This window comes from Cataglyphis hispanica, chromosome 2 (genome assembly GCF_021464435.1).
Source record: "Cataglyphis hispanica isolate Lineage 1 chromosome 2, ULB_Chis1_1.0, whole genome shotgun sequence".
In the NCBI taxonomy this organism is placed as follows: domain Eukaryota; kingdom Metazoa; phylum Arthropoda; class Insecta; order Hymenoptera; family Formicidae; genus Cataglyphis; species Cataglyphis hispanica.
In genome coordinates this window covers 12,205,993-12,220,221 of record NC_065955.1, presented here as the reverse complement: position 1 = coordinate 12,220,221, position 14,229 = coordinate 12,205,993, and the positions used below count along the sequence as shown (strand labels likewise).

The window sequence follows — 14,229 nt, the reverse complement described above, 5'->3', positions numbered from 1 at the left end:
CAATTACTCCATCGAAATGTGCAGAAGAAATAGAGCGTGGTTTTGAAATCACATGCAAATAAAATAAATGAGAACAATATTAAGAGAAATACAAAATGCGCGACACAGGCGCGACAATTTATAGTAATTCATTCATTCTAATAACGAAGCGGATAGTATCGATCGTCGCGGTTGTTGATTGAACATAGGAAAGCAAAATTGATATTTGTGTGGACGTGTATGTCAATTTAATTGTCCTTTCAAATGTAAATCTATTTACAATTAAAGTATTATAATATTTATTGTTATTAAGCTCACTACTCATAATTTATTTTTCAATTAAGCTTTAACCAATAATTTGATATCATTGCTACCATCACCGTGTGTATAAATATGTATAAGAAAATTTGTGAAAAATATAAAGATAGAACGTACGTATGTATATATGCATTTATTTTACAAATAAATAAATAATTTAATCAAAAGAACATACGGCTATTTATTATAAATAATAATTGACTAAAAGTTCAGGATTATTAATAGTTTTCAATTGGTTTTCTTAAAAATGGGAATTTATTTTATATCTTTTACCATTTCTGCTCATCATATAACTTATTTTTTAATTTTTTAATTTTTCTAAAGAGAGTCCAATCAAGGACTCTGTGCTTTATATTTTATAATTTTAATTTTAATTAATTGTGATTTTTAAAATTCAGATTTTGTTAATTTATATATAATGCTTTAGTTCTTTAATTTATTAAATGTATCAAGTGATTTTTGTTTTTTAAATTTGATTTTACGTTACTGACATCCGTTAATTGCTTTTTTGTTCCTTCTAATTTTTGTTTTCATCATGAAAATCAATTGAATCAATATTGACCTTCTCAATTATATCTTCCTTAATCACGGGTTAGCAAGTGTGACTAGCGTCCGGACCCTGATTTAATGTCGGGGTTAGCAGTCACGCTTCGCGTCCAGATCCACGAAAACTTTCTCCATTACTCCATTCTGATATAGATGACAGTAATAATAATAACTTTCATTATTAAGATTGTTACACCAATATTTTCAAATTCGTTTCATTGATTTTTTATTGACTTTACTTCACTCTTATACCAACATTTTTAAATCTGTTTCTTTGGTCTTTTAATTACTCGATTTAATTAAAACTGTTTCCTTTGATTAACCTTAACGTATTACTAGTCATTGCGTGGATTTCCTAGCAGAAACAATCTCAGTGAAACCTTTAAGGTCGTCGGCAAAATACGCTTGAAATCGTCGAGATTGACTCATTCGAAAAAGCTTTTGGCTCGGGCACCCGCGGATCCTCGCATCAAAATAGATTATAAAAGACTTAACTTAGATGCTAATTCTTTTCTTTCACGGTTAAAAACTCTCTAGTTAATTTCCACGAAACACACAATACAGAACCACCGTCTTCTATTTCTCCTCCTAATTTAACTTTTAATTATTCTATATTTTTTCTCAGCGTTTTTCCTCTGCTTCTCCTAACTATTCTCATCCTTGAGAATTTCTACTCCCCTTCTTTCTTCCCCTCACTTACCTCATAATTATTCGCCTACATTCTCGCCTAAACATTTTTCCTTTGCTTCCTCCAACCATCCTCACCTTTGAGAATTCCTGGTCCCCATCCCCTTTCCTCCAAACATCTATAGTCCCAGTCGAGATCACCTTCTCCTGTTTCGTCCATGATTATTCTTGATAATTCACCCTCTTCTTCCTCCCTATATCTCGAGTCCGGCGATTTTCAAGGAGGATCGCGCAATCTTGAGAAAGCACTTAACAACTTCGCGAATGAGTTATCTGATTTTGATCGCAGGATCGAAGGGAAATCAAGTGATCCCGAAAGAGAATCGAACAATCGCGAAGAGAAATTCCACTAGAATCCTCTTAGATATATCTTAAAACAATTTTCCTTCTCCCCAGCCTATTTCTGAGAGCGTATATTGTATAGGCCTCAGTCCTGTTGACTTAGAGCAACTCCATAAGGTCCTCATCAAAAGTCCACCTTACATCATTATGATTCATTTCAGAGCACGAACTCTCGATTGCCGTCTCTATCAAAGCTCATGCTCTGAAGGAAGTTTCCTTCCTCCACTATACAATTTAAAAAGAAACCATAATTCTTCTTTCCTCTCATACTTTTTATATAATTTTTAAAATAACTATTTGTTGTAAAATACAAATTAGAACTTAAAATTTAAATCTCATTTTCCAGTTCTGGTTGATGCGCTGTGTACAATTGTAACATTCGCAAAAAAACACATTTACTTAATTACACACTTACACATACATAAATTAAATAATAGAAATATAAAATGTGTAACCGTGTAATATTAATAATCAAATATTGTTATCTATCTCGAATTATCTCATTAAAATTTAAATGAATAAATTTTTGTTATTTAAATTTGAATAGTTCATTTTTAATTATTTTCCGTTCTCTTTCCCAAATTTCGAGATCCCACCAGGTTCCGTCTTGCGTAACAAAGATTTAATTCCTTTATCAAAAAGGGAGCACTAACTAAACAATCTATTGACAGAATAAAAGCGATCTTTCCCTGACTCTTCTCTCCACGAGTCGGGATGTAACAATTATAACAATTATAACAATTATAATAATTATAAACAAATAAAAAATTAAAATTTTGGCGATATTAAAATTAAAGATATTAACTATATATTATGTTCTTTTTATACAATTATATTTCTTTTTCCATTTAATATAAATGATACTGCTAATTAATATGAAATCTAAAATTCTTCCTCTCCTTCTCTCTTGAATTACATAAATAATTCAAGTATGCAAATGCATATCAAATTTATACATGTATTATCACAATAAAACTATAATAATTAGAATTTTTGGCGCACCGTCCAACGGTACGGCAAACATTTACATTGATTAATTAAAATTTATTTTTCTATAACAATATCGTTCAAGAAACTTGGTCATAATTGCTTGAAGTAAATGTTGATGTTAATTTAATAAATACTGTTCAGTAAACAATTAACACGAAGAAACGGGAAACAATGTTTGTAAAAACTGCATCTTATTTAATATATTCATATATGTATATAATGTACGAATCTCTTAAAATTTATTATGCAATGCTCTGTCACTATATCATTTATCTTACAGAACATTTGACCAGTTCCAAATTTTGGCATATTAAATAATTAAATAATTACAATTTTTTGAATACATGAAGAAAAATGGTTGTAATTGTATGACTTATATAGAGTGAATATTAAAAGAAGAGAACGTGAATTAAAATCGTATAATTATACATAGTAATAATCATTTTTATTTAATGCCAAAAGGAACAATATATTCTTGAAAGTGTAATTGTATGAAAATCATTTTATTTGAAAGCACTCACCTAGTAAAGACAAGGCACAGTAACGTAGCACTAAGGATCATCAGCTGCTGACTCAACGCCGATTGGGACTTTTGCATCGCCCTGTGTAGATCGTTCTGAAATGTCATTAATAATTACATTGACTATGAATCGAAAGAGTATATTTAAAAAAAATAATTTTTTGCCCTCAAGGACAACAAAAAAAAACCATTTAAAATTCACACAAAGAAATATTAATAATAATAGAAAAAATGATTATAAACTTGTAAATGCTGACTCGAAAAATTATTAAAACATTAGAACCGCAATACTTGACATAAACTAAATTACGTTACTAATTTGAAAGATAAAGCTTTTAAAGATTTTTTTATTTCTCTTGAAAGCAAGAAACGCCTTTTTCAACATTGATATTAATTACATTATGAGCTACTTACGAACATATTCTCCAGGGAGTGTTTCGCCAACCAGCAATTTAGGAACACCGGAATAAACAAATTTCTCATTGGTGGGTATAATAACTGCGAACATAATATCAATATTTAATTATACTATCTTCACGTTTGTCACTTCCGTCTGTTATAAATTGTGATTAACATATTGAATATTTAATGCCTTGCAAACTTATTGCGAAATCGATTAGCTAATGCTCTGTTTAATCGTGTTCTAATTTCTTAAGAAAATAGCTTTATGTTTTAAATTATTTATTATTAATTTAATTATTAATTTAATTGTTTTACAAATTAATTTTTTATTAACAAATAAAACGTGGTTTTGTGTATACATATATCACGTTTATAAAAAACTAAAAATTATATTATTGATATAAATTCCCCCCATAAAAATTATTCTACATTCTTAAAAAATTTTTTCTTTCATATTTTCATCAGAATTTAAAAGTTTAAAAAATATCAAAGATAGAGTTCGAGAAATTTACAAAACAAATTCTTGCATATGTATGATTAATTTTTTTAAAATGATTTTTTTACTTTTCGATAAATGTTCAATTAAGAAAATAATGTTATTGTAAAAATTGTTGTTACATTAATACTTAATATTATATATATATTAAAAAAATAAACATAATAATAAGCAGATTTTAAAAACATAATATTGCATTTATATTGCAAGCCTAAGTTAATTCGTGTGTGTGTTGTGTGTAATGTTTGTTCTTCTTATAAAGACTATTATATTGTTTCGGGATTACTTTAGTTCTTTAATAAATGTATCTTTTACATATTGAAGACGGTTATATAAGAGTTATATTATCGATTTATATAACCAGTTTACTTATGAATGACACCACATATTCCATAATTAATGAGATTAAACTAGCTTTAATTCTAAAGCGCAATAACGAATGCACGTAACGTCATTACGTACTGTCCACTGTGAAATAAAGGTTATTCCCTATGGGACATGCAAAAATCGATACATCATAACCATATACAATTTGTCGCAAGGTTTATGTATATTTTCCCAAGCAAATGTTTTATTATATACATATATATTACTTTAAAATTTTTTTCTATATTTTTTATATGATGTTAGTTTCTAATTGTCGATCCCAATAATTGTAGTCAATTAGATCATATGTACTATGTACAATAATTCCAAGATTATTTTATGTTAATAAGCAAAGATAATGCATGCTAGAAATAAATATATTAAAAATTAATTATTGCAAAGACAATAAAAATTGGTAATAATATATAGTTTTACTTTGCATATTTTTTAATTTACATTAAATTGTAGGCATAAATAAAAATTTCTGCAACTGAGCGATTTTACAATTTTTTATATGCAAGCAAACAAGATTTGATATCAAAATAATGAAAACCTGCCAAAGAATTTAATATCATTAGCAACATATATTGTCTTTTGTATATAAAATATAAACAAATTTTAACAATTTATATAATTAAAAACACATAAATTTAATTCCCTTAAAAACTTACCGTTATTGTGAATGGGATTGTGTTGACCAATTCCAGGATGAAGTGAAAGGATAGAAGCTGCTGCCAGACATTTCCCTGTGAACATTACGAGGACAGCTCAACATACCCAGCGACAATTTTATCAAAGTAGGAACTGTGAATAACGTTCCAAAAGTAAACGTGCGCTTCGCCGTTCTGCATTTCCTAATCCCGTTAAAAGTGTTATGAAAGCAAACGCGCATTAATAAATTTGAGAGATCCTCGCGATTCATTTTTTAATTTCTATTTATCTTTATTTATTTTGTTTTTATTTTATTTTTATTTTTTTTTATTTATTTTATTTTATTTATCGTCAACTATCTTGCGTGGCTAACAACAACTTTAAAACACACACATATATTTATGTATATGCAATAATGTATGCATGCGAATGCATATAGTCAACAACTCATCCATAATATTTCAAAAACTGCATTACTTTATACGCATTAATTACTATTAAGTCATAATTAAACATACAATTTATTAATTTTATTATTATTTTATTTTATTTTACTTTTTTTATTTTATTTTTTTTTATATATTATATGTATGTACTCGATGCTTTATTTAATCTTTTAAACAGAGAAGAATCTAAGACTGTTTACAGCACGATGTGATTGAGTATAAAAATGTAAATAGACGCTTAAACGTTAAAAGAATTAATCGGAAGAATTATATCTTATAAAAAATAGCATTTACCGCATCAACGCCAGTGCTAATTAATTTCAGTCATGAGACAGTAACGGAGAATACGAGCGTAATCAAATCAGAAACTTCTTCGTCTCATCATCGAGCTCGCAGGGATTGTTGACTCAATGTACTTTCTCCTGTGCACTTTGCCGAGAACGTGACGTGCATATTACATTTTTGCATAAACCGCGACCTTTCATCATATTATACGTCTCTTTGATGTTAACGGCTGACTTTTTATCTCGATAAAAGTTTCTCATTCATAGTAAGTTCTTAATTAGGATAAAAAGTATTCTTCATTTATATTTACATACAGTAGAATCTTTTTACAAGAAAAGAACAAATCTACCGCCAAACTAGCATATTGTTTATCAAAACTTTTAGAATTATTTATGTAATTTATTATAATAAAATGTTGTAGCTATATCTCATTTTTGTCTACATTATTTCAATTTTTATATAAACAAAAATTAAAAGATAAGATTTAAATTCTAAAGATTTTGAGTATCTTACATATTCTGTCATAAAAGCTAAATAAAAGTAACAAAATGATATTTAATTAAAAATTAACATTTAATTAATATCTTAAATAGTTTTCATTTTAATAAAATTTTTCAAAATTTAAATAATTAAATAATTGAGTATTTAAAAATTAAATAATTGACTAATTAAATAAACTTTATAAAAAAACTATAAAAATAATTGTTAAAAAAATTTAAGACTATGTATATGTATATTAAAAAATTAAAAAAAGATATGCAAGTTTTATTTAAAAAAAAATTGATTTATATATATATATAAATCAATTTTTGATTTATGAAATGATATATTATATATTTATATATCATTATATATGTACATATATATATATATATATATATATATATATATATATATATATAAATTAATAAAAAAATTATAATGAATAGAAAATACAAAGATTGTATACAACGATAAATATAAGAAAAATATAAAATCCATATTTTACATATGTCTAAAGAAACTGCTGGCATGTAATACATTAAACTTGTCGCGTTAATATCTTGTTACATCAAATAAACCGTGTATAAGACTAAATGCCTTTAATGAAAGTTTCACGAGAAAGTAGTATTTATTACGGTAAGTTTGCGCTACAGCTACTATCACAATACGTTTATATTTTGTCCTGCATAAAATAATTTAAATTTATAGTGATATATATACGTATAATTTAAGAAATGCATACAGCATATATAGATACTATTGAAATATTCATTTATGCAGACGTTCTAAATGGCGCGTCTTAAAATACTTTCTAATTACCATCTCGTTTTATCATGGAATATTCAACAGCAATCAACATTGCGTTTATCATACTGTAATTTCACGATAGAAGCTGAACATGTGTTAAGTTTATTCCTATTCCTGTTTTTTAAATAGCAAAACATATCTATAAGAAATGCATTAGTCACGACATGCATATACAATGCTATTCTATTTTTTTCCTTTATCTAAATAAATTATCTTAAAAAATTGCTTCCACGTTACATATATTTTCTGTGCAAACTGAATTATTAATCTTTTTTATCTTACACCAGATATTTAATAGAGAAAACGTAATTTTACGTACTAATGTGGTTCTAATTAAATACTCATTTAAACAGAATTAAACCTGAAAACACAATTTTATTTTACTGAGAGAGAAACATATAACTTTTTCTATTCTTTTAAATTATCAAACTTAAGGATATATAACATTTAATATATAATATTTATATCTTATTGTATAAATCTGTTACAACAATTGTTATTTACGATAATTTATGGATAATTCTAATTAAATTATGCTGTTAGATGTTTAACAATAAAAGTAATTAACTAATCAAAAATTGACTTTTATTAATTTATTATATATATTTTCTACTGTTAATGCGTATTGTAACATGTTACATGCCATTGTAAGTAACTATTTTCCTCGATGACACTTTTAAGCATAAAATTTCGGACTTTAGTGAAATTAGTATAAAATTTCGTAACTTTTATTTTACTTAAATAAAATTAAGTTATGTTCAAGTTGCTGCAAGCGGAACGATCAATTTATAAAAGCCGCGAGGGATGCAGCCCACTGATGCAATCAGACCAATGATGCTGCGTAAAGTGCCCTAAATGATCATCGATTCTACTCCTCTCTTCTTCAACTCCATTCCTTCGACGCGATAAAAATTTAAAACGAAAAATTTCCGCATGAAGTACACGACATCTTTATCGGATTACCTTAATTTAAAGGGCGTTTCTTCGCTATAAATCTTGTATCTTTAAAAGCGAGTTGAAATTCTTTTGAAAAAATATATCGGATTAGCCATGTGTGTACGTAGATACGCGTGCTTGCACCCCAAGCGATTTCCACGACATCATGCAAACGATTACGAGAGGATCGCAGAATCTACAGCTGTATCCTGACGAAGGGATTCCTTCGAGTGGATAAATTTTCATTTATATGCGGTTCTCATACATATTTGCTTTCCTCCTTATGGCGACATATTCGTTTCAAATTTTATAACAGATGTATTTAAATAACTTTATCTAATAAATAAACTTTTAAATAATAAATTCGGATAATCTAATTACACTACACATATCGTTATTGTCACATATTTAATAATAAAAGCTGCGGGACTTGATTAGATGGCGTGTGAGTGAGCGGACGTGTGCATGGAATGTAAGTTTTTAGTAAATATTAATTGTATAACGTGTAAGAAAAGACGTATAAATTAGGTAGGAAAAAAATAGATAGGAAAGAAGATGTGATTGAAGGGAAGAGCAGAAATATAATAGATAGGGTGTTTTTTAGGTTAGGATGGTGAGGAAATCGGACAACGAAAGAATGCCGATAAGGAAAGAAAGTATAAAGAAGGGTAAATTATATTTAGGATGATTGTCAATAAATGATAATAGATTTGTGTAGTAAAGAAGTTGAAAGGATAAGAAAGATCATAATAGATGAGGAAAGGGAAAAGAGGAAGAATAATAAGTAAGGTTATGTTTATGCGCACGTTGTATTAAAGATGAAAGGATGAAGGAATAGGATAAGAAGCGTAGTGGATAAAGTAATATAGGATAATAAGAAATTTTTGTGTATTTGATTATAAGAGCAAGGGTTATATCATTGTAAAGGTAAAAAAATGTGAAATAATTATAGGATATGATAGGGACGAAAGATAAAGGTATATGAAATAATAATATAGGATAAGAAACGAAGGGAGGATAAAATGTGAAGGGAAGAAAAAGAAGCGTAGAGGATAAAGTAACACAGGATAATAAGGAAAAGTATTTTTGTGTATAATTGATTATAAAGAGCGAGGATTATTTGATTGTAAAAGCAAAGAAATGTGAAATAATTATAGGATAGTGACGAAGGATAATGTAGATATAAGAAAGAGGCAAATAGGATAAGAAGCGTAAAGGATAAAATAATATAGGATAAGAAGCGAAAGGATGAGATAGACACTAATATATTTATAAAGGTATGAGGTATGAATATGGAATGGTTGGTATGCGTGTTTTAAGGAATTTATGTAAACCAAGTCTACTTCTTGGTTTTTAGCTAAAGTTATTAATAAATCTAATAATAAAAGCTGCATACTTTGTGTATTATTGTTAATAATCATGATTCGTGATAATGTATACAAAATAATGTATTTTGAGAGAAATATGTGATTTATGTTAGAGTTCCTAAAAGTTACAAATAAGAAATTTAAATATACATAATTAAAAATAGCATAAGTTTTATAAGAAAAAAATTCCGTAAATTTTGTTCACTCTGTTTACATTTTAAATGCAAATATAAATAAATTTTCCTATATCTAAGAAAATTGCTTTATTGTAATCTACTTTGTGTAACTTGTTTTCTATATTGACTTCAAGATGCATCAACTTCCGAGCGCAATCACCGTCGCTATGTTGCAGACAAAGCCTTTGAGCACGGAGGTGCGAGCAAAGAATCTCAAGAAAAACATAAATCTTGTGCCACCCGCACCCGCTGACGCTTTTCTTTTGTGACGCTCTTTAATATTACATGGACTACTACATTTTTATACACAACGGCACACAGCGTGGAAATGAATAATTCTGTTCAGCAATTTTTAATATCACTAAAAATACAAAAAGACGATATATATATATGTAAAAAAATTAAAAAGATGTAAAAATTTAAATAAATAGTACAAAATTGACTTGATTAGCAAATGTTTGATTAATTAAAATCTGTTTATTACATTTTTGAAATACATTTACCTATATTATAATATTTACATAAAATTTTTATCTTTATGTGTGCTTAAAGTTAAAAAATCTCCATATCTTTTTTCTTATCTTCAGAGAAAACTCCAATTCAAGATAATTTTGATTCTAATCTTATCGATAACCAAGCAATATATTAATATAATATAACTTCTTTATTATTATTTTTTAATAGTGACTAAAATAATATGTATTTGTCTATTTATAATTTATATTGATATTATTTAATAAGACATTATTTTTTCAATGAATTGCAGATAAAAATCTTGAATTCTCCATTATTCTTTTCTATATATTTTCATCTTCTTATCTTCTTATGAAAGAAAATCATCAGTACCGGAAAGAAAAAGTGAGAATGCAATGATTACGCTGCAATGAGGCATCTGTGAATATTGAGAGCGCATTGATTGTGAGATACTTTTAATAAAGAGTCTCTGCAGGCAGATCGCGTTTTTTTATATTCATCATATCAAACGCAAATGTAATTTATTTATAGTTTTACATCCAGAATAATCAAATAAATTTTTTCGAGAATTCTGATTAATATCCGCTTTTCGGATTTATAAACTAGCGGTTATGTGTCGACGAATGCAATTTAATTAAGATAAGAAGAATATGTCAAAAAAAAGGACAGGGTATAAATTTAAAGTCTGTTTGATTTCATTTTGATAGTTTAGAAAATTAGATTTTCCATAGTTAATATATGGGATAGAAACTTGCTTCTTGTAATGCAATTTTTAATAATAAAAAAGATGCAGAAAGAGTCGCAAAAAATTGTTTAATAAACTAATAATTAATAAATAAAATTTAATAAATAAATAATTAAATGTTTGTATAATTTCAATAAAATTATTTATTATTGTTTAAAAAAAAATGAAGAAACAAAATTTTTAATTAATATTCAATAACTTTTAAAATTTGAATAATGATAAAGTGAATATATAATTCTTCTTTTTCTATATCTTATCTACACAATGAAATTTAAGAAAATTTACGTTATGGAGCATTATACTTAGAGATTGGTTTTAAAATGGATTTTAAAAATCTGCTTTTAGTGAAATGAATTCACAGTAGAGTGAATTCACGCAATACTCAACTTTAATTGTCTAATTTCGCCATGGAACGTAAGGTAATCCGGAGCGCAGTCATGCAGTTAACGACGACTTTTTATTACAATCCATTTGCGACGCCTCCGTTTTCTCCCGGAATCCGGTAAAAGAAGACTCTAAAACTTTGCAAATCGAGAATGACGGAAGCCGACGCGACGGAGGGAAACGAGAGGCGACCGAAGAGAATGGAAAACGTGCGCGATGATCTGCATATCTAGAGCGTCCTATGATCCGTCATGAGCCGGAATACATAATCCACTTCCCTTAGGGGATGACGGACCCGTGATTACGCGTGACAAGACCGATGCCATCGCATCACGTTGCGCTGATATTACGCCCGCGTATGACCCCGCTAATTCCCAGATCTGGCGGATCCCCCCAAGGAGTTTCGACATCGAGTCCCTTCACAAGCTAAATTCATAAACAAGGAAGCTTGATGCGATTTTGCTCGAAGCGTTCTGTTGTTGCCAACCCAAGGTGGCTTTCATAACCGCAACATCAGCAGCCCCACCCATATACTTGTAAGACACACACCAAGAGATATCAGATTTATATAATATAGAATATTTTTACTTATGCAATCTTAATCATTCTTTTGCACTGAGATGAAATACTGATTATCTCATATATCAATATTTTGCGAGCGCTTTTTTCTTAGTTATTATTAACAATACTTTAAATTATAGATAATTTTGCTGAAAGTATGCTCATTTATATTTGTGTACATTATTTTGTATTAAATAATTGTATTAAAAGATATCGATAACTGATAATTATTTTTATGAATGCGGAGATTTCAACAATCGTTGCGTCTGTGGAAGACTTCGATGAATTGGACTTTCAAAATTACAAAAGCTCATTCGTGAGTTAAACCTAACTTGCTTAACAGGCATTTATTAATTATTAACAATTCTTATTTTTCTTAGAAATTTATGTATTATCTTTCACATTTGTAAATTATATATATTATACTTTTCCTATATATGTTCTTCTCTATACATATATTTATATGTGTGTATATAATTTTTTCTTTAGAAACATATTTAAAAACAAAGAACAAATATATTTTATTTAAATCGGGATAAAGTTCCGAAAAGTTCCGAAAAAAATTTACAAAGTACATGCTACATTATAAAGCAAAGTCCATCCTGCTCCGAAGGCCCCCCTTGCCTCCCCCTCCCCCGCCGTGTATGTGTGTGTGTGTGTGTGTGTGTGTGTTTCCTGTCGATGCATGTACTTTGGTATATTTCAAACTTTTTTTGTTAATAACTTTTTAATAAGCAACGAGCGATGATTAAATTAGAAGAAAAAGCTACTCAGAATTATGTCCTTGATAACATGTATCAAGGTCATTGAAATCGGTGAGGTCGGCGCTAATATGCATATTTACCTAGAATTTTTGTGTTAACGCTGTTACTGTCTTTATACTCCATTTTCTCGAAAACCATTATGCGTACGGTAAAAATGTATAGAACGTAAAATGTTTATCTCCGTGAGATCTAAAACTTTTGTCCGAAACATTCATCGTGATTTTCCGTATTTACTGAGATAAGTGTAAAAAACTATAATTTTGATGGGTTTTTCATGGTTTTCACCATGAAAATCAAATAGTCGCCAATTTTCACTATGATATTCGTAATCAGAGCATCAAAATATGTAAGAATACTAAGTTTTAAAAAAATCGGGGGTGAGTACTTTTCGAAACTATACCCAGAAAAAGTGATATATACGACGATATAATACGACAAAAATCCATTTTGTACGGTCATTGAAAAATGTTTTTCATAATAGCATAATATATTAGACAAGATTATTTTTTAGATAGAATATTAGAATTGATTCTAAAAAAATTCAAAGTGTGAAGTGTCTTTTTATTGACTTAATATTCATGCATATATAAATTTTATTGCAACCATGGCATATTATATTTAATAACGGCACATTCTATTAATACGTTTGTATATTATCGATGTAACGTTGTCGACTTATCACCGGAATTAATAAATAGCGTGACGAACTTTCTACAAATCGTTAGAGATTTTATCGCAAATTCTACATGCGCGCGCGTATGGAAATTATCGCTGAATAAAAACACGGTAAGATAAAATGATTATTTTACATCAATATATATATATGACTTTTATAAGTCTTTATTGTTTCTATTGTTCCTTTTTATTCTTTACAAATTATTATAGAGAAAAAAAAGGTTCCAAAATTTTTTTTACTATCTTTTATCTTGTTTTTAATATTGTATATGTATAATAATATTTATGTATATAATAATGTAATATTTATATGTCACACAAGAAATCTCTCTATATGCATTAGAATAAAAAGTTTTATTAAAAATAACTTTTTTTTTAAGTCATTCTTACTTAATATTTGTTGCATATTTGAGAGATTGATTAAAAATTTATTATGTAATATGCATTCTATAAGTAAAAAATAAAAAAGACATTTAACTTTAATGTCATTTAATTTTAATTATATTTAACATAATTTAATTTTTATATTATTTTTTTGTAGTCTTAAATTCTTTTCTAAATTACCTTTTCAATCGAAATAAAGTAAAATAAGATTTATTTGAGTCTCAAAAAAATGTAGGAGCATCTCTCAAACTATTAGATTGATTTTATTTTGCTTATAATATAGCTTCTGTCAAGAAATTTTCGAGTTTTAAAAGAAAGAAAATTCGAGAAAACGCAAAATGAGGAACATTTAACCAGTTAAAAACATTTTTCTCGCCACAATTCTCTCAATTAATTTTTTTTTAAGCTTTTAAATTCAAATGCGTGATTCTGTATAATATGAGAT

The 14,229-nt window shown here is 27.6% G+C and overlaps 1 protein-coding gene across 2 annotated transcripts in view; it reads right to left on the bottom strand.

The window, feature by feature from the left end:
- LOC126858897 (potassium channel subfamily T member 2) overlaps positions 1-14,229 on the bottom strand; it is a 171,480-nt gene that overhangs the window by 29,046 nt on the left and 128,205 nt on the right. For both annotated transcript variants that reach the window (XM_050609563.1, XM_050609562.1), the window contains 3 exons: positions 5,318-5,392; positions 3,797-3,880; positions 3,384-3,478 (listed from right to left, as the gene is read on the bottom strand). In XM_050609563.1, the coding sequence (XP_050465520.1) occupies positions 3,384-3,478; positions 3,797-3,880; positions 5,318-5,392 (254 nt within the window). The remainder of the gene's footprint in view (positions 1-3,383; positions 3,479-3,796; positions 3,881-5,317; positions 5,393-14,229) is intronic.